Source organism: Cervus canadensis, chromosome 2 (genome assembly GCF_019320065.1).
Source record: "Cervus canadensis isolate Bull #8, Minnesota chromosome 2, ASM1932006v1, whole genome shotgun sequence".
Classification (NCBI taxonomy): Eukaryota; Metazoa; Chordata; class Mammalia; order Artiodactyla; family Cervidae; genus Cervus; species Cervus canadensis.
The window spans coordinates 54,030,682-54,052,382 of record NC_057387.1 but is presented as its reverse complement, the minus strand read 5'-3'; the positions used below and the strand labels follow the sequence as shown (position 1 = coordinate 54,052,382).

The 21,701-nt window shown below is 36.9% G+C and overlaps 1 protein-coding gene across 1 annotated transcript in view; it reads right to left on the bottom strand.

Annotated features, from left to right (window-relative positions):
- Nucleotides 1–8,021: 8,021 nt before the first annotated feature.
- The window catches only part of SELENOF (selenoprotein F), a 38,354-nt gene continuing 24,674 nt past the window's right edge, over nucleotides 8,022–21,701 (bottom strand). The window contains exons 4-5 of the mRNA XM_043460763.1: nucleotides 11,332–11,381; nucleotides 8,022–8,885 (exon numbers count right to left, since the gene is read on the bottom strand). Coding sequence (XP_043316698.1) covers nucleotides 8,754–8,885; nucleotides 11,332–11,381 — 182 coding nt within the window. The 3' untranslated portion in view covers nucleotides 8,022–8,753. The remainder of the gene's footprint in view (nucleotides 8,886–11,331; nucleotides 11,382–21,701) is intronic.

The window sequence follows — 21,701 nt, the reverse complement described above, 5'->3', positions numbered from 1 at the left end:
GCCTTCTCATTGATACACAGCAGTTATCACCAGAATTGTTTCTAGAAAACAAAATTTCATTGCTCTTGGCTACATTGTCATACTGACTCTGAGACTGATGGAAGGATCTTAACTAAGTCATCGGGGGAAATGAAAGAGATGCCAAGAATTAAACAGGTTAATTTCTTGGCACAAGGAAGCACCTAAGGTCTTCTAGAAGCCACTAATGCATTTTACATGATTGCTTAATGTCAGGAAATCCTGACTCATTGCCCCTATAGAGTAAGAAGCAAAGGCTGATCTCAATTTACAATCCTGTAAACCAGTTTTGAGTAGAGCAGAAATTATTCTTGGCAGAAATATGTCTGTTTAGTGCCTATTTTGAGAATGTCTTGGTATGCGTGTGTTTTATTTTCTTTGAGAAAAAACAGACTTTATTTGGGATGTTCTGGGAATGATTAAGACTAAACAGGCAAGGGAATACCTCCTGGCTTAACATTTGAATGGGAAATGGGGATACCATCAACAAATCTATGCAGTCAGACAAATGAATCCTTGATAAATGGCCCAGATGAAGCTTGAATAAGAAAATGAGAAGTTAGAAGCAGTTTGCTAAACCAGGGTGCCAGTGTTGGGTAATGTGAGAACCAGAATGCTACTAATAGTGTCACTGAAAGTTTAACCTCTTTCTGATTTAATCCTCATAATAATGTCGAGTATTCACAGTGGCTATTTTTAAACCTGTTCCACAGATGAGAATAACACGAAAAAAAAAATTAGATAACTGAGCCAAACTCACATAGTAGGTTAGTGAAGAGGCAGGGCTAGGTTCCAAATAAGATCAGGGCCATTTTAGATCCCCTATTTCCTCTTTTGCCTTCCTCAGCAACCACTCCGAACATTCTTTACAAATCCGGTGCTCACTCCTTTGTCTGCTCTCTCCAGTCCTGATGAATAACCTTGCCCCCTGCGTCACTGGAAGCAGAGGTCCCTAGACTGCCCATATTGTCCTCGTATCATGTAAGCCCTTGGGTCATGGATGCCATCCTCATTGCTTGTCCTCCATGCTCTCCCTTCTGCTCAAAGGCATGTCTCTCTACACATTGCCTCTCTTCATTTTACTTCTTCCCTGGCATTTCCCCCTTTGTTTATAACACACTCATGTTTCTCTCAGGCTAAAAAAAAAATGTATCCTTCAACTCTCAAATCCAATCTAGCTTCTTTCTCTCCCATTCAAATTTCTCCAAACAGTAGTCTCTGTGTCCCACCTTCCAATTTCTCTTCAGCTCACTTCTCCCCTCACCACCCTGAAATTTAATTTCAGGCAGTGTTATGGGCTGAATTGAGTCCTTCCAATTATGATGAAATATGATGAAATCCTAACCCTCAGTGCCTCAGAAAGCAATGAGGACACAGAAGAGGCAAAGTTCTCTAATGTGCCCCAGTGATCATGAAAAATCACGTGAGGCAAAATACTCAAGAGAGGGCAGAGGGGCTACCTTCATAGAGAGCTGGCATCAGGGAACGTGAGTCTGAAGCAAACGTATCATTTATTCCAAGAGACATCACATGAAGGGGAAACAAAAGTCAGACACTGGTCACTTGTCACAAAACGACAGGGAGTAAGAGAATCCCCAGTTGTTGGAATATTTTCCCCCCTCTTGGCTTCTCACTGAAAAGTACTGTGATTCTAGTAAGTTATACATAATGGAAACCTGAAGATGCCACTTGATTTGCTCTACATTGATACTGAACTATTGAAAATAATTCGGAAACAATACCTTCTCATTCTCAAACGCACCCACTTAAAAAAAAATGGAGATATTAGATGATATTTCTCCTAGTTTATAAATAACTCTGTGAAGTTAGGATAAAATACCCGGCTACACTGAGGACAGATTATATACATCTCTGTCCTAAGAGGCCAGTAACTCTGTGGAGAAAGATTACACTGATTTGATAAGAAGTATTTCTTCCAGAGCAGGCTAATTTACTACTTCCTAACTTTTCCCCTTCTGTTTGCAAATCAGTTACAAAACATATTTTTCCCACTATTGTTTTGCCTTTCAGAAACTTCTGTACTAACTGACATCACTGTTTACACTCAAAAGATGACTTTCTTCTTTCTGACATCTGTTAAGTCTTTTCCTGTAAACAGTGTTAAATGATTCATTTAATCAGCTTTGATGGTATATCCTGTATAGAGTCAAACATAAACACAATCTCATGTGTTACTGCTAATGAGGAAAACACCACCACCTTGACAAAGGCACGTTGGCTAGGGGGCTATGAAGAGGAGCCTGTCAAAATTCTGTTAAAACTGAAACGCTGTCTGACAATCTCTGAACATAGGTTGTATGTGCTTAATCGCTTCAGTTGTGTCCAGACTGTAGCTTTTCAGGCTTCTCTCTCCATGGGATTTTCCTGCTAGAATACTGGAATGGGTTGCCATGCCCTCCTCCAGGGGATTTTCCTGACCCAGGGATCAAACCCGAGTTTCCTGGGTCTCCTGCATTGCAGGAGGATTCTAAAGAGCCTGTATAGTCTAGACTTATGTTGACCCTTTCCTTGCAAATCTTTCTAAGTGAAAGTTAATCATTAATGCACAGAGAATTGCAAGAGGTATATTAGATTTCTCTAGGGGAATAGAATCAGTGGAATCTTTTCCCTTCTCTATTTGTTTGTACAGAGATATACAAATATTTAAACCATTAAATTTTGGGATGATTTGTAATGCAGCAATGGAAACTAGACCAAAAGAGCTTGGCTGGGATCTGGGCTGGGCTTTGGGATAAGATCGAGCTGATTCTGAGTGGATGGGCAAGGGGTACAGCTGGATAAAGATTTCACTGTATATGGGGAGAAACGGAAGAGTCCTGTATTGTTAGGCTACGATGAAGAGATATGAATTTAAAGTAGATGAATTAGTCATTGTTCATAGGACTAGGTTAGGCAGGAAACACTGAGATCAGATCAGAGTCTGGGCTATAGGTCCAGATGTTCAAGCCAGGAAGAAAGAAATGGAAACACACTTCAGGCCAGAATAGATTTCAGAATTTGGAATGGCAGCTGAAACAGTCTTGTTGAGTCATATAGGTATTTATGATGTGGGAGATCAGGTGAAACAGGAGCCATGGACATGGGTCAAAAGCTTGAATGTAGGAGGTGAAACCAGGCCCAAGAACTCTGGTACGAGTTACAGTGGAGGTGGTGACAGAGACTGCCGTGGATATGGAGTCACATAGTTGCAAGGCTGGAGCTCCATGTTCTTCCCTTGGAGCTAGAATTGAGTTTAATGCTCAATTTAAAGGGGCAAGGTAGAATGCCCGGGTGTGGTGTGCACTAATAGGACCCTCTATGAGTCTGTATAACTAGTGAATAGTCCAAGGATCCGTGAGTATAGATACAAATAAACATTGAAATCTCATAACACTTAACATCTTAGCTCAGGGTTGTCTTTGTTGTTCTCAAAGCAAGTTGATGAGTGATTTTAAAGTGTAAATTATACACTAGATGCTCCTAAAGAGGCTATTAGTGCAGTAGGTAAAGCACTGAAGTGTTTATGTAGACATATTTTCTGAGCGTGCCCATGAGAGTTGATCTTACCGGATTTTGTCACTCCCCTGATTGAGGTGTTTTTCCTTTTCTGGTTTTATTCTAAAAGCAGCTCAGAGCGCAGCTCAAGTTGTAAGGCAGCACAGACCCTCCTTGCCTACCTTCCCCACCTCACTTCCTACTATCCTCCTCTGAGGCTCACGAGTTTCCAGACGTACTGACTTCTTGCAGGTGTGTGGAAGTGCCTGACTTCCTACAAAGTCTGGGTCTTGGCACGTACTCTTCCCTCTAACTGTAAGGCATTTCAAAGTATTCTTTTCCTAAATAGCTTCCATTTATATTTCAGGCCCCGGTTTAAATATCACATCCTCCAGAGGCCTCTGAACTACTCGCTAGTTTCCTTTGTAATTCTGAGTAACTTTTTTCTTGTTTGTACCATAATTGCAATGTTATATTTGTACCTTTATTTGTTTAATGGTTGCCTCTCACACTAGAGAATGTGACCTCTAGTAGATATGGGAACAGTGAAGTTTTTTCATGACTGCCATTGGGGAAGAGAAACATAAGCTAAAATTCAGTAAAGTGAGGGAAAGCACAAGAAGCAGGAAAAATTGAGAGAGAGAAAAAAAAAAACACCATCTAAAGAATTAAAAGAATTTCAGTCTTTAATTCACTTTTAGTGGAGGGCATAGTGCTTATTAACACGTCTTAATGTCCCCTGATGATAAGGGTGTAAAATGAGTTACCCTTAATGAGAGATGTAGAATATAGGGTGTGCAGGAATTAGAACTCTTGTACATTGCTGATGGGAATGTAAAATGGTGTAGCCACTTTAGAAAAGTTTGGCAGTTCCTCAAAAAGTTAAACATTGACAGTATATTACCCCACTCCCAGGTCATGTCTCTAAGAAAAATGAAAACATCTCCACACAGTGATACATCAGTGTGTAGAGCTGTGTTATTCATAAATGCCACAAAGTGGAAACAACCCAGGTCTACCAAATAATGGATACTGCTACTGCTAAGTCACTTCAGTCGTGTCTGACTCGGTGTGACCCCATCCCTGGGATTCTCCAGGCAAGAACTCTGGAGTGGGTTGCCATTTCCTTCTCCAATGCGTAAAAGTGAAAAGTGAAAGTGAAGTCGCTCAATCATGTCCAACTCTTCGCGACCCCATGGACTGCAGCCTACCAGGCTCCTCTGTCCATGGGATTTTCCAGGCAAGAGTACTGGAGTGGGGTGCCATTGCCTTCTCTGAAATAATGGATAAAACATGGTATATTCATATAAAGGACTATTATGCAGCCACAAAAAGAACTGAAGGATTGATACGTGCTGTAATATGAATGAACCTTGAAGACATACTAAATGAAAGAAATCAGACACAAAAGGCACATATTGTGATTCTGTTTATATGAAATGTCCAGAATAGGCACTCATAGACGGAGAGATCCAGAGACAAGCTGGATAGGTGTGTACGACTGAGGTTGTTTGGGTGTGGGATTGACTCCAGACAGGTACAGGATTTCTTTTTTGGAGTGATGAAAATCTTCTAAATTTAGATTGTAGTGATGGCTGGATAATTCTGTGAATATACTAAAAAACCAGTGAACTGCATACTCTAAGTGGGTGAATTTTAAATATGAAATATGTCTCAATAAAAATGTTAAATTATAGTCAATCCTCATTACTCACAGTAGTTATTATGTGCTATAAAGTCACTGCAAGCACTTAACTAGTGAACACAAAGCTATTGCTTTTAGGGGATACATAGGGTTAGAATCCTGGAAGCCTCTGGTCACATTTTTGCTAACTTATCAGTACATAACCTTGCTTTGTGTTTGTTTAAAGACACCTTATTTAAAATATATTGCTTATTTAAAATATATTACTGACAATGAACTCATGGCCAACAGCACTGTAACTCAACCCTGAACAAAGCTTACCTAAAACTTGAAGTTTTTCCCAGAAGGCACATAGCAGCCTTCTTGCGCTTATTAGGAACACTAGACAGCACTTTAGCACTACGCTTGAGAGCCATTCTAAAGAGTGAAATCATCAACAAAAAGCCCAGAAATGCAAAATATGTGGCATTAAATCGACTGTGAAAAGGATGCTTGTTCACAGCATGAGCTGAAGCAAGGCAGAATGTCACTTTGTCTGACCTTGGCTGGGAATGTGTGCATTGGGGCACTCAAATTTTTCACTGCTTCGCACACATCCGTGGCCGACTTCAAAAGCGCCAAGAGTATTGTGATTGGGTTACAATTAAATTTCAATGAGCAGGTGAATTTGCAAATATGTAATTTGTGAATAAGGATCAACTTTGGCTTAGTCTACCAAAATGGTTTTTTAAAAACATTTTGAATTTTAAGGTCTAAACTTCAGTCTTCTCATAATACTAGATAAAATGTTGTATATATTCGTAGTCTGTTTCAAGACTAATAGGAAAGAACTAGTTTTAGAGGCCTCAGATCATTCTTAGTTTTATTCCTTTGGCACTTCTAGGTAATCATGTTTCATGCTACTGATTCCTGGGTTAAAGACCAGTTTGAAGGCAAAATGAAAATGTTTATTTTAGTCAGCAAAAGTCTAATCTGAATTTCTTATCACAAACGCATGTGATCTCCTCCTAGAAAAAGTTGTCTGTCACGACAGGATGTAATTAGAACATACTTTGATTTTTAAGTAAAAGAAATACTTACCTAGTTGTGCTCATATCTGTAATCTGTACTCCTACTTTCCATATATTTGTAGACACACTTTCACATGGTAGCTACTGCCAATTTTAATTTCCCAAGTTTTTCAGTTTTGCTTCAAAAAATATTTTATGCATTTTATTAACTTTAATTTTAGATTGGCTTTCAAGTCTCAAATCCTCTTAAAACAGGAAATGTCAGCTCTTGCTCATAGCTCCTTGTAAGAGGCTTTTGCCAAATTCAGGAATTTAGAGACACATTTTAACTGCTTTAGGTTATAAGTAACAAAATGTTGGCATGGGGAGCAAATTTATAAATATCAAGTGACTATTATATATCCATATCTGTGAACTTGAATAAGCTTAATCAAATGTCAAAATTTGGCTATAAAATGGTACTATTTTGGATCAGTATTTATATACCCTCTTGGTAATCAAGATTTGTTTCTTTAAAAAGGTTTTAGCTGTTGATTGGAATTGGTGAAAAAGAGTTGGAACTGGCTAATTAACTCAAACTTCCCAATTAAAATAGTGGAGCTTGGGAGATAACACATTTATTCACCAACTCAAGAACTTACAAGTTTTTCCAAGTTTAAGGCTCTTCAGTCTCTTTTGATCTCTAATAACAACTTGGATATAATAGAGTTTTCAGGCTCTCAATGCCAGATAACTCATTTGACTGGCTCCTCCTGCTCAGAGAACAGTCCAATTAGGTTTCTGTGCCAACCCCAGAAGTTCTGAAGTTTCACCCTTTCTATCTGGCTATTCCTCTGTGTGTGGCAGCAACTCCTCTCATGCCGGTTCCCCCCACTTTCCACGACTGGCTTCTCTCCCCTTTTGTTCTGAAGTAATAACCACCACTTGTTGCTGTAATTTGGTAGGTAAGTTGTGTTCAACTCTTTTGCGACCCCATGGACAGAAGCCCGCCAGGCTCCAGCCCGTGGGGTCGCTAAGAGTCGGACACGACCGAACGACTTCACTTTCACTTTCATGCACTGGAGAAGGAAATGGCAACCCATTCCAGTGTTCTTGCCTGGAGAATCCCAGGGACAGTGGAGCCTGGTGGGCTGCCGTCTATGGGGATGCACAGTCGGACACGGCTGAAGTGACTTAGCAGCAGCAGCAGCAGCTCCTGCATTGGAAGACAGATTCTTTATCACTGAGCCACCAAGGAAGCCCAATAACCACCATTAGGGATGAGTATATTATCCAGGGCCTTGTACTATCAAAGTGAGGGCTCTCTCCATTACTATGGATGACCAAAAATAGACCACAGCTTGTATGCCAGAACTTGAGTATTTTTTCATTTTCCAGCTGGCTTTTAAAATGTCTTAATTAAAATGACATGCCACAAAATGCCAGTAAAGATTAACAATTGACCTCTGTTAAATATTCTACAAACACTTCCTGGCAGAGCTGTCTTTAAAAGAATTTCAAATACCCTTCATCAAGATAGTTTAAGAATTTATTTTGAGGTGATACAGTAAGATTTCAGACCAATTTAATTTAGTAAGAGGTGTAAATGACCTAAAGTCATTTGGATGAATGCTGATCTTACTGAACCATCTTTTAAGAGGTCACTTTCATCACACAAAAGACTAAGCAAAGTCATTTCTAATAGCTCATTAAAAAAAGAGGTAGTATTTTAAGAGATATTCCTTATATAATAAGGTATTAATGAAAATGTGTTCATTTTAAGTGTTTTTTGGCTTGAAACAAAGGTTTATGTGAAAATAAAACTGTACTGAGAAATGTGTCATTTTTTAAACATGAAAGATTTCAAATTCAGATAGATTTTTGAAACTTTTTATTTATATTTTGGTCTTACAAATGATCATTTTTAAATTGACTTTTCCATAAGAATGTAAAGCCCAAAAATTTGCTAAGTATCAGGTCCACACAAATCCTCAGGGAGGTTTTCTGTGTAGTCTTCATTAATGCAAATCTTTATGTAAATATTTCACTCTTACTGTAGATCTTGAAACTTTTACAATAATGCAGCCATAAAGTTTTTATGCAGTGCATTCATTATAAACTATACATTTCTATTAAAAGGAAGGCTGGGTGATACAAAAATATCAGAGGATCTGGGGAACAAGCAATCTGTTGAGGCTCGGTATGTCTTACTTGCTTTCAAGTTTTTTGTCGTTACTTTCAAAGAGCACACAGCACACGAGGCACCATAATCATCTCCCTTATTACCCTCCCTAATTTAAAAATCTGTTGTTCATAAAACTGGTCCAATTATCACAAAGTATCATTTGCATAATTAACCACAAGTCTATTACAAGGCATTCTGTTACTAGTGGTATCAACAAATGAAGGATGGAAACTTATAAAAAAAAGGGTTTTGTTAACTTCTTACCTATCATGGGCTGCGCTGCCATTTCAACTTTTAATTAGATGTTTAATGCCTCACAGTAAAAGACCGATCAATGGAAGAAAGCAAAACTAAATTATTTTCTAGGTTCTATAGTATTTCACTGGACAAGGTAACAGAAGCATAAGACAAAATTTAAGATTTATATGCGTTCCAACTTTTCACTCAGGAATTCTTCTACACTGTCTGTGTTCCACTTGAGGATGCTTAGTTCTTCAGCAATGTTCCCGCTGTCGTCCAAAAGCTTTAGCACAGGGTCTGAACCGCGAACATACTACAAAAAAGAGGAATATAATTTTCTGCTTAGAAGTAGTCTTTTTAAGCTTCAACCAAAATCCAAACCAATTTAGTCTAGCTTAACTAAATTTAATAATAATAAGCTTTTAAAGTCTTTTAGGGATTTCATAAGAAGTAGGGAAAAAAACCCACACTTTACTTTTGAAGAGAAACACTTGCTGGTATCAAGACAATTTTACTTGGGGTTTAAGCTTACTTTTGAATATAACAAGTATTAATTGCATACATGAAGAGAATGATAACTAAGAGCAATGTTAAAAGACTGTGCCTACCAATTATCAGGTAATTCTGCACTGGACTTTCATTCGATTTCTTAAACCAGAGAATATTAATTTTGTTGTAAATAGTTTATAATTTGGTTGGATTCCTAAAACTTCAGACCTACCTAAGGAGCGGGGTCCAATATTTTGCCAGAGGGCTCTGGGAATTCTTACTCTGGGTAAGTGGGATAACAAACATGATCCCATTCATTAAGCGATCAATCTTCAATGCTAAATTAAGGACCATGTAACTAGAATGTAGCAGTGATGATAAAGGGAGCTCTGAGAACTTCTTTTAGCAATTATGCTTCAGTTTTTCTAGGTTTTCTAGGGTTGTGAACTTGGGAGATGGAGACAAGCTCTGATGTGATTATGAGCATTTGGGTATATTCTCAACCCATTTGTGGCCCTCTAAGCTAATGAAGCAGTAACATTACTACCAAAATCTTTTGGATCAGGCTATCTACATAAACTGTGCTTAAAAAGTTCATTGTTTAATTAAAAAAACTCATTTAGTCACAAAATTAGAAACTACATAGAACACAGCTGCAAAAATATTCAAATATTAAATCAAACCCAATAAGGTAAAAAGAATCATATACCATGACCAATTTGGATTTGCTCCAAGTATACAAAGCTGGTGCAATATTTGAAAATGAATTAATGTAATCCATTATTACCAACAGGCTAAGCAAGAAATCTTGTATCAACAGATGCAGAGAAAGCATCCTGTCACATGCTACAACATGGATGAACCTTAAAGACATTATGCTAAAGTGAAATAAGCCAGTCGTTAAAGGACAAATACTATATGATTTCACTCATATGAAGTATCTAAAGCAGTCAAAACCACAGAAACAAAGCAGAAAGGTGACTGCCATGGGCTGGAGGCAAGACAGAGGGGAATTAGTGTTTAATGGTTATAGAGTTTCAGTTTTGCAAGACAAAAAAATTCTAGATCTACTGCACAACAGTGTGAATATACTTAACACTATTGAACTGTACTCTTAACATTTAACTTACCATCCTAACTGCTTTTAAGTTTTTAGATTTTTGACTGCACAGCATGTGGGATCTCAGTTCCCTGACCAGAGATGAAACCTGTGTCTCCATGGGGTCTTAAGTGCTGGACCACCAGGGAAATTTCTTAAAAAAATTTTTTAACCGTAATTAAAATTTTAAATGGCGAGCAAAAGATCTCAGATTCACCACAGAAGATATACAGATGGCAAATAATCATGTGAAATGATGCTCAATTAGGAAAATGTAAATGAAAACGAGATAACACACTTATTAGAATGGCTAAAATTCAAACATTGACATTAACTAATGCTGATGAATGTGGATTAACAGAACTCTCATCTATTATTATGGGACTGCAACATGATATAGCTACTTTTGAAAACAGTTTAGCTTTGTAAGAAGTGCCCAACAGTCTTACTACATGATTCAGTAATTGTGCTTCCAGGCAATTACCCATAAGATGAACTTATGTCACATAAAAAAGTACACAGCACTGTTACTCCTAATTGCTAAAAACTGGAAGCGACCACCACGCAGGCCCTTGCAGAGGTGAAGAGAAAACAAACCAGGATATGACAGAATATTGTTCATATTATCCAGCATTAGAAAGAAATGAGCTGTCCAGCTACAGAAAAGACACAAAGGAAATGTAAATCTACATCAAGTTAAATCTGAAATCTGAAAAAACTATCTACTGTGTAATTCCAACTATATGATAATCTGGAAGAGCCAAGACTATAGAGACAATGAAAAGGTCAGTAGTTGCCAGGTGTTTGGCAGGGGGTGGGCTGCGGAGCACCAAGGAGTTTTGGGAGCAGTGAAACTTCTGTATGATACTGTCATGGTGGATATACGACATTATGCATTGGGTAAAACTCCTAGAACTGTACAGAGAATAAGCCCTAATGCAAACTATGAAATTTAGTTAATAGTGTATTAATATTGGTTCATCTGCTATAACAAATGTATATCAATGCAGGATGTTAATACGGTAACTGGAGGATGGAGATGGGAGTATATGAGAACTCTAGAATCAATTTTTCTATAAACTTAAAATTGTTCTAAAAAATAAATTTAATTTGAGTAATTTTTTAATTTTAAAAAACGCTGGAAAAAAGGATCACATTAAAATTACATTACCTTGATTTGCAGTCCTTTGAATAGTTTGGGTTTATCACTCCTGACGAAAGCTTAAAAGAAAAGAAACAGATTCAAATTGTTCACTTCCAGATACAAGCGACTATAAACATCAATATAGAAAGGAGAAATAAATGCAACAAATAAAAAAATTAGATTCTTTTCTATATGGGAAAACCAAGGAAGTTAAAACACCTATAAGTAGAAAGACATCCCATATTCTTCAATGGAAAGACTAAATATTTTAAGATATCATTTCAAGTTAATAAAAATCCCAAATTACAATAGGATTTTAAGGGCTTGACAAAATGACAACAAAACTCTATAAGAGTATATAAGAGTAAATGTTTGAGAATAGAGCAGTTTAGAAAAAGTAAAATATGGGAGAATTTGTTCAACTGTTATTTAATGTACAATGTGATACTTATCAGAATGTATAAGACAAAGAAACAGATTAGGAAAACCAGAGAGATAAAAACACCTCTATTTTTTTATATGGTAAAGATATCAAGCCAGAGAGAGAGAGAAAAAGATAGATTATGTATGCATGTGTCTGGGAGTGTGTGTGTGTATTATGCAATAAATACTTTTGAATATCTATTGTATACCAGACAGCAGAGATAAAGCTATATAAAACAGACAGGACTCCTGGTCTTATGGAGTTTATAGTCTGGTGGGGAAGAAAGATACTAAACAAGTAATCATGTAACTAACTGATAATCTGAATTGTGATAAGTGTTTAAAAAAAAGATTTGGATTATTACCATGGCATTTAACAAAGACAACCTGGATAAAGAAAATAAAATTTTCCTACATTCCTAAATGATTTCCTAAATCATTCCTAAAGTGATTCTAAAGAAAATGATTTCTAGATGTGCCTCTATAAAAATGGAAACAGAGTACAGCAAAACACCACTAGAAACAAAGTTAAAAAAGTAAAAATGACAAATGGGGAAAATTATTTCTAGCAGTATATAAGAGGGCTCCTATTAATAATAATAAAAAATACTAGGTACTAGAATGAACTAAGGACAGGAACATGTAATATACAAATACATAAGTGGTCACTAAACATTTGAAATGAATGTTCAACCTCAGAAAATAATCCAAGAACTGTCAAAACAATGAGGTAACCTTATTTGGAGTGGCAAAAACTAAAAAGATTATTTAAGGTTAGAGAAGGGGTACAGAACATTTTGCTGAGGGTTAGCTGTGGAAGAAATATAAATGGACACATCCTTCCTGAAAGGTATTTAACAAAATGTGCATACTCTTTAGACCTGCAAGTACCTTTCTCAGAATTTCTTTATTCTGAGGAAACAATGACACTATAAAAGGCAAGCACAGATACAAGGTCCTGCTAACCAAGTCTGGAAATCTGAAAATAATCTAAGTGTGTAAAGGGCTATTGGTTAAATAAATTAACACGGATCTCACTATGAGACACATCCAATCATTTAAAAATCGTATTAATCTATATTTAGTGATATAGACACAAATGCATATAAAGGTTTATAGATCAGTTTGTTTTCCATGGTTGTTAAAAAAAGACAGATACATTGTTTTTATATATTTACATTAATGTATTTATATATTTATCTGTAAATATATATTTGCAAAGGAAAAAGCTTGGAAGCATTCAATGAAATCTTTAAAAAAAATTAACTCAGAAAATACAAAATATTTAGCAGAATATTCCTAACAGTTCAAAATAATAACTATTATTTTAATAGGAGTTATATCTGGAGCACAGGGTTTGGAGAAGTTTTAAATAAATGCCTTCCTTTTTGGGTTACTGTTGATCTACATTTTAGCAAGTTTTTAGTAATGATCATATCTTAACTGTCCAAGTTAGAAAATTTTACAATATATTAAAAAAAAAATACAAGTAACATGTTTCATTTAGATAACAGACAGTTCTTAATACCCGTTCTGTAATCATTTGCATTAGTTTCCAATTAGATTTTATAGTGACAGGCATGTTTTTGAGAACTTTTTTTTTTTTTAAACTTATTTGGCTGCACTGGGTCTTAATTGTGGCATGTGGGATCTAGTTTCCGGACCAGGGATCAAATCTGGGCCCCCTGCATTGGGAGTGCAGTCTTAGCCACTGGAGTGCCAGGGAAGTCCTGAGAACTTATTTTTTAAACTAAGAATCAACTAGCAATAGAACTATAGACACGTTTCACTATGAAGCTCTTTATATATGTGCATCTAGGACAACAAAACAAAAATTAATAAATACTTTTTCTTTTCAAGGTTTTGCAGAACTGTTGGAAGAGATTTAGATATCCCATCTGAATTTCCCCTACTATATTTAGTTCAAAATAAAACTGATTCTACTATTCTGGCTTATTAGAATGTCTTTTCTATTACCTTTATCCTTTCAGATTTGTCCAAAAACTCCTGAGTCCCCAAATGAAAATGAGCTTATGATATCCTATGGGTTTTATACCACTCTTTTGGCAAATGTTATAATGCACACTTGTATAAAGCATCATTTAACACATTCACAACTACAAAAAAAAATATCTCTAGAGAAAAGAACTACTCTTAAATACTTTTTCGTATTTATAACAAAAACTATAACTGTCTTTCAGAAGATTTTTAACAGGCTGGAATGAGAAATAAATTTAAAAGAAATATTAAGATGAGTTACATAATGGCTCATGGAGGGTGAAATAATGACTATCTTCATCTGTTCTTTTCTCTTCTCTCTGCTATGTATAAATCCACAAGCTCCTAATTTTGAATGAAGGGAATATCCATTAAATACACTGTAGTGCCAAAACACATTTTACAGGCAGTAAACTAAACTTTTAAAAGATATTTGAATATTCACTATATACACACAGCACTAGGATAGACTATATGAGAATATGAGACTTGCAAAAAACATCCCAGAGTAACTTATTTTTCTACTGTACTTTGTTTTAATTTCTTAAAAAAATTTTCTTTTATTTATTTTTGGCTGCACTGGGTCTTTGCCGCTGTGTGCAGGCTTTCTCTAGCTGCCGAGAGCGGGGGCTCCTCTCTGCCTGCGGTGTGCGGGTTTCTCATAGCGGTGGCTACTCTTGTTGTGGACCACAAGCTCTCAGGCGCGCAGTCTTCAGCAGTTGCGGTGCGTGGGCTCAGCGGGTGCGGCACACAGCCTTGGCTGGCCCTGCAGCATGGAGGATCTTCCCAGACCAGGGACTGAACTGGTGTCCCCTGCACTGCACCCTGATACTTAACTATCGCACCACCAGGGAAGCCCTCTGCTGTTCTAAAAATGACTAACTAAATGATATCAGCTTGAAGAATCCTAGAGATTAATTCAGTCACTATTTCAAGAAAATGTTCTTATGCCAATTTAACTATTTGTCAATTAGGAAGGCAGATTTGCAAATAACACTTTAAAGTGATCAAACACACAGAAATGATTAGAAAACAGGTTAAATGATTCAGTTAAGATTCTTATCAGCACGGCATTTATGCAGCTGCTTAGATTTGTGCAGGGTAAATATTTACTATATACACTGCTTAGAAAGTCATAGACTCTTGAAGAGTATTAAAAAATAAAAATCTATCTTCCAAAAGAGGATAAATGGGGATGAGGGGTAATAGGAAGGATATGTCTAGAAATAAAGAAAAGTTTGAACTATTATTTTCAAAATCATAAACAAGTGAAAATACAGAAGCAAAATATACTTGGCGAGATCTAATGATATATCTTTGATCACATTAGAAGCAGTCATACAATGTACTCTATTGGTTTAAAGATTTAATAAACAGGCTTACAGCAGGTACAATTAAGATTTGTGAAGTGCCATACAAAGTTACATGTAATGATAATTAGATAGTTTACTGCTGATTAGAAATAAGTACATTTGAATCAGTATATATTCTAAACAAAAAGTTCATATCATATCCAGAAACAATAATACAAAGAGAAGAGCACCAGCAACAACAACAAGAGAACTGAATTCTCAAGTGCGTTCAATGAAAACTACTGGGTACCCATGTAATTCTAAAATAAGAAAATTTACCATTGTGTACAAACTATCTGGAGTGCAAAACCATGACTTATTTAGGTCCTTCCAACAAGACAATTTAAAAGCATTTAAAAACATTCAGAGAATGGCAATTTAAATAATTAAAAGAATCTGAGAAGACTGGAGGTACAATAACGAAGACAAGACAAACTAAAAAGATGATCCCTTTTCAGATCAGAATGAAAAAGTCAGGAAAGGACCACTGAAGACTGTATATTCATAAAAGGTATATAACCAACGTAAACATAGACTTTTAACCAGATTTCCATTTGTCAAAAGTGGAATCACCCTTGAATTGGATAACTAGTAAATACACTCCTTCATTCAATAAATATCTGAAATCCTCTTAATATGAGGTACAGTGTTAGGATGACTGGGATTATATTAGTGATTAAAAAATTTAAAAACTGAACTTTAAGGAGTTCCTCCAGAAAAACCTCTATTTCTGCTTCACTGACTATGCTTAAAGCCTTTGACTGTGTGGATCACAGCAAACTGAAAAATTCTTAAAGAGATGGGAATACCAGACCAACCTATTTTGCCTAGAGAAATGCCAACAACCTCAGATATGCAGATGATACCACTCTAATGGCAGAAAGTGACGAGGAACTAAAAAGTCTCTTGATGATGGTGAAATAGAAGAGTGGAAAAGCTGGCTTGAAATTCAACATTCAAAAAATGAAGATCATGGCATCTGGTCCCATCATTTCAAGGCAAATAGAAGGGGAAAAAGTGGAAGCAGTGATGGATTTTATTTTCTTGGGCTCCAAAATCACAGTGGACAGTGACTGAGGCCATGAAATCCAAAGATGCTTGATCCTTGGAAGGGAAGCTATGACAAACCTAGATAATGTAATAAAAAGTAGAGACATCAGTTTGCTGACAAAGGTCCATATAGTTAAAGCTATGGCTTTTCCAGTAATTGTGTATGGATGTGAGAGTTGGACCATAAAGAAGGCTGAGTGTTGAAAAATTGATACTTTTGAATTGTGGTGTGGAAGACTCTTGAGAGTACCCTGGACTGCAAGGAGATCAAACCAGTCAAATCTAAAGGAAATCAGCCCTAATATTCACTGGAAGGACTGTTGCTGAAGCTGAGGCTCCAATACTTTGGCCACCTGATGTGAATAGCCCACTCACTAGATAGCTCCTGATGCTGGGAAAGACTGAAGGCAAAAGAAGGGTGTGGCAGAGGATGAGATGGCTAGACAGCATCACCGACTCAATGGACATGAATTTGAGCAAACTCTGGGAGACAGTGGAAGACAGAGGAGCTGCAGTCCATGGGGTCGCAAACATGACTTAGCGACTGAACAACAAAGTTTGGTAGAGGCAGAAGACCACTAAACCAAATAAATACGTTAAAATATTATGCGGGAAATGCTATGGAACACAATGCGGAGAGTGAAAAATTCTGTGCAAAAGTAATCCCCAAATAATGTTTGAACTGAATTTTGAATGAATAGGGGTTCATCACAGGAATGGGCAAAAAGCACAAGTCAGGAAAAACATGCAGTGTGTGCAAAGACTTAGCGGTCAGAGCGCAGAGAATTGCAAGAGTTCTGCACATAAACTAGAGACATAAACCTAGGAAAGAGAGTCCATGTCATGATAGGTCTTGTATATGACGCTGAGTTTGACATTTATTCTCTATGTGATGGGGAACCACAGAGAATTTTAAATAAGAGGGTCACATAATCAAATCTGTCTTATGGAAAAGGTCTTTTTGGTAGTTGTGTAGGAGAGATAATAGAAGCAAGAAAAGGGAAAAGACAGGTAGGCCAGATAACAAGTAACTAATTCTTTCAGATAAAGACGCTAAGGGCTGATTAAAACTACAGAATAGGCCAAAGGAGTAAGATGTGAAGGTTACTAAGGAGGAGGAAGAGACACAACTTGATGACTAGCTGCGCATAAAGTGTGCAAGAAACAGTAATCATGAGTCTTGGGTTTCATGCTAACACTTTTGCTTGATGATACTGCCATTTGTGGAAATAGTGAAGAAGACAGTGTAGTTTTAGAGAAGAGGATTAATTTAATTTTTGAATGTGCTGGCTTTAAGGCCTCTCTACTGAAAATTTAAAAAGGCAAAATGACTTTCTGAGGCAGCCATACAAACAGCTGAGAAAGGAAGAGAAGCAAAAGGCAAAGGAGAAAAGGAAAGATATATCCATCTAAATGCAGAGTTCCAAAGAACAGTAAGGAGAAATAAGAAAGCCTTCCTCAGTAAACAATGTGGAAAAGACTAGAGATCTCTTCAAGAAAATTAGAGATACCAACGGGACATTTCATGCAAAGATGGGCACAATAAAGGACAGAAATGGTATGGATCTAACAGAAGCAGAAGATATTAAGAAGAGGTGGCAAGAATACACAGAAGAGCTACAGAAAAAAGATCTTAACAACCCAGATAACCACGATGGTATGATCACTCACCTAGTGCCAGACATCTTGGAGTGTGAAGTCAAGTGGGACTTAGGAAGCATCACTAGGAACAAAGCTAGTGGAGGGGATGGAATTCCAGCTGAGCTATTTCAAATACTAAAAGATGATTCTGTGAAAGTGCTATACTCAATAGGCCAGCAAATATGGAAAACTCAGCAGTGACCACAGGACTGGAAAAGGTCAGTTTTCATTCCAATCTCAAAGAAGGACAATGCCAAAGATTGTTCAAACTACCACACAATTGCATTCATTTCACATGCTCGCAAAGTAAGGCTCAAAATTCTCCAAACAAGGCTTCAACAGTAGGTGAACCGAGAACTTTCAGATGTACAAGCTGGATTTAGAAAAGGCAGAGGAACCAGAGATCAAATTGCCAACATCCACTGGACTATAGAAAAAGAAAGGGAATTCTAGAAAAACATCTACTTCTGCTCATCGACTACACTAAAGCCTTTGACTGTGTGGATTAAAACAAATTGTGGAAAATTCCTCAAGAGATGGGAATACCAGACCACCTTACCTGCCTCGTGCAAAACCTGCATGTAGGTCAAGAAGCAACAGAACTGGACATGGAACAACAGACGGTTCCAAATTGGGAAAGGAGTATGTCAAGACTGTATATTGTCACCCTGCTTTTTAACTTACATGCAGAGTGTACAGTGTTAGTCATGCCTCAGTTGTGTCTGACTCTTTGCGACCCCACAGACTATACCCCACCAGGCTCCTCTGTCCATGGAGTTCTCTAGGCAAGAATACTGGAGTGGGTTGCCATTTCCTTCTCCAGGGGATCTACCCGACCCAGGAGTTGAACCCAGCTCTCCTCCACTGCAGGCAGATTCTATACCATCTGAGCCACCAGGGAAACCCCCAGGGTAACTGTATAATGGAATATTATTTAGCCATAAAAGGGAATTAAGTTCTGAAATACACAATATGATGAATCTTAAAAACACGTTAAGTGAAAGAAATCAGTCAAAAAAGACGTCATATTATGATTCCATTTATCTGGAGTCAGAAAATCCACTGAAATAGAAAGCAGATTAGTGGCCACCAGGGGCTGGGAAAGTGGAAATGAGAATTTCTAGTGTGTGTCCTTCAAACTGTGGGCAGGACTGAATGGAGCTATCTTTCCTTGTTGAGGTCAGGATTCCTGTCTCCTCCACATGGAAGCACAAGAAAATAAACTCAAAATTACTAAGAAATCGATCATTCTAGACCTTAATTATAAAGTACAAAGCAGTTCTATTGTCAGCCCACTATCTGCACCCATCAATCAGGCAGTCCTTTTCTCAGGAACCCCTTTGGACCACTTCAGCTTCTAAGATAATGAGGCTTCCAAAATATGGGTTTTTAACAAATTCAAACAGTTGTACATCATGTGAAATGCTGGGTTGGATGAAGCATAAAGTGGAATCAAGGTTGCTGGGAGTAGTATCAATAACCTCAGTTATGCAGATGACACCACCGTTCTGGCAGAAAGTGAAGAGGAACTAAGCCTCTTGATGAAGGTAAAAGAGAAGAGTGAACAGGCTGGCTTAAAATTCAACATTCATAAAACAAAGAACATGGCATCCATCTCATCACTTCATGGCAAATAGACGGGGAAACAATGGAAACAGTGACAGACTTTATTTTCTTGGGCTCCAAAATCACTGCATATGGTGACTGCAGTCACGGAATTAAAAGATGCTTGCTCCTTGGAAGTAAAGCTATGACAAACCTAGATGGTGTGTTAAAAAGCGGATACGTTACTTTGCCGACAAAAGTCTGTCTAGTCAAAGCTATGGTTTTTCCAGTGATCATGTATGGATGTTGGATGATAAAGAAGGCTGAATGCTAAAGAAATGATGCTTCTGAACTCTGGTATTGGAGAAGACTCTTGAGAGTCCCTTGGACGGCAAGGAGATCCAACCAGTCCATCCTAAAGGAAATCAAGCCTGAATATTCATAAGAAGGGCTGATGCTGAAGTGCCAATACTTTGGCCACCTGATGTGAAGAGCCAATTCATTAGAAAAGACCCTGATGCTGGACAAGAGTAAAGGCAGGAGAAGAAGGGGATGACAGAAGACAAGATGGTTGGATGGAATCACTGACTCGACGGACATGAATTTGAGCAAGCTCCGGGAGATGGTGAAGGACAGGGAAGCTTGGCATGGTGCAGTCCATTGGATTGCAAAGAGTAGGACACAACTGAGCAACTGAACAACAACTAAAAATGTAGGCCACAATCTACAGAACCGTTACAAAAGCAGAATCTCAGGATATAAACCCAATTTACAGAATTATACTCTGCATTTTAACAAGACCCCCAGGTGATGTATATGTATGTTGGTTTAAGACCACCTAAGTGGAAATGTCAGTTCACAGTCTGAAATGTGGTGATAAACAAAAGAACGGTTTGAGTTAAAGACATAAATTGGGAGTTACCAGGTGAACACTGCAGTAGAAACTGAGGGAGTGGGACACCATTCAAGAAAGTAAGAAAAAGAGAAAATAAGAATACAGACTGTGACTGACACCAATATTTGAAGTGTGGGTGGTAGATGAGATGCCAAAAAAGGAGAATAAAAAAACCTGTTCACACAAGTGAAGGGAAGAGAGAGTCAAATGCTAGAAAGTTATTGTTATTCAATTCTCAAAACAGTCCAATAAGGTAGATATTAACTGATTTTATACCACCTATTAACCCATTTTATAAATGAGTAAATTGATGAAGCTAGTGCTAATCAATCAGTATTCCTTCCAGTAAAACTCTGAGGTAGCATTATAATCCTAGGCATCACTCAAGAAGTGAAAATCTATTTGCTATCTCAGTTGTACATTATTTTAAAATTCCTTTCTGTATCCAAAGATTTATGATTCTAATACATAGGCTGGCAAACTATAGTCCACAGGCCACACTGGCCTCCCTGCTTTTATAAATAAGGTTTTACTGGAACACAGCCATATGTATTCATTTAAATATTTTCCATGGCTGCTTCTGTACTACAAAAGCAAAGTTCAAAAGCTGCAATGGGGATACTGTTGGCTTTAAAGTTGAAAAGTATTACTATCTGGTCTTTTAGCGAAAATGTCTGCTAAGACCTACAAAATCAGGGGAAATTTACATTTTTTATTTTGGAGAGAGATAGACTGCAGACACATCCTTATCATGGTAAGACTCATGCATAAGAAGGAAAACATACTTAACATCATTGCTTTGATGTCACTGTAAGTGATAAAACACTAGATCCAACATACAACGAGAAGTTTTTATACATATAGACTTTCCTACTTAAACAACCATAACATGGAAAAACCAAAGTATTTTAGGAGGTATATCTGGAATTAGGTAATATGATTTGGGACTTCTTTTCCCCTCACAAAACCTGAGTTAATTAATGTGGATAAGACATCTCGAATTTTTAATCCTTCTCTCTTCTAGAATAATTTAACATTATTTTTTCCTTCTGTTTCATGACATGGCTAATTTAAATTAAATAAACTTAAAAAATGTATTAGTTTCTCATGGGCTCAGAAAATATTGATAATATTATTAAATATGGCTATGGATTATAGAATTATTCAATCATTTTAATTTAAATCAGTTTGTACTAATTAGATATTTATACACAGAATTAAAAACCTAATGTTTCAAAAGGAAAAGACAGTATGACCACATATACCCGCAAGTTTGATAATTTAACTATACATAAGAAATATATAATTAAGTTGTAATCCAAAGATTAATAAACTACACTCAATCTTTTAAAGACTGAACTAGCAGCTGTAGAAATTATTATCATGGACATGATAAAATATCACAAATTGATATCACAAATAGAAGTGCTAACTGCAAGCTACTCTTGACCTCATGAAAATCTGAGTCACAAAAGATTATTAATGACAAGTCA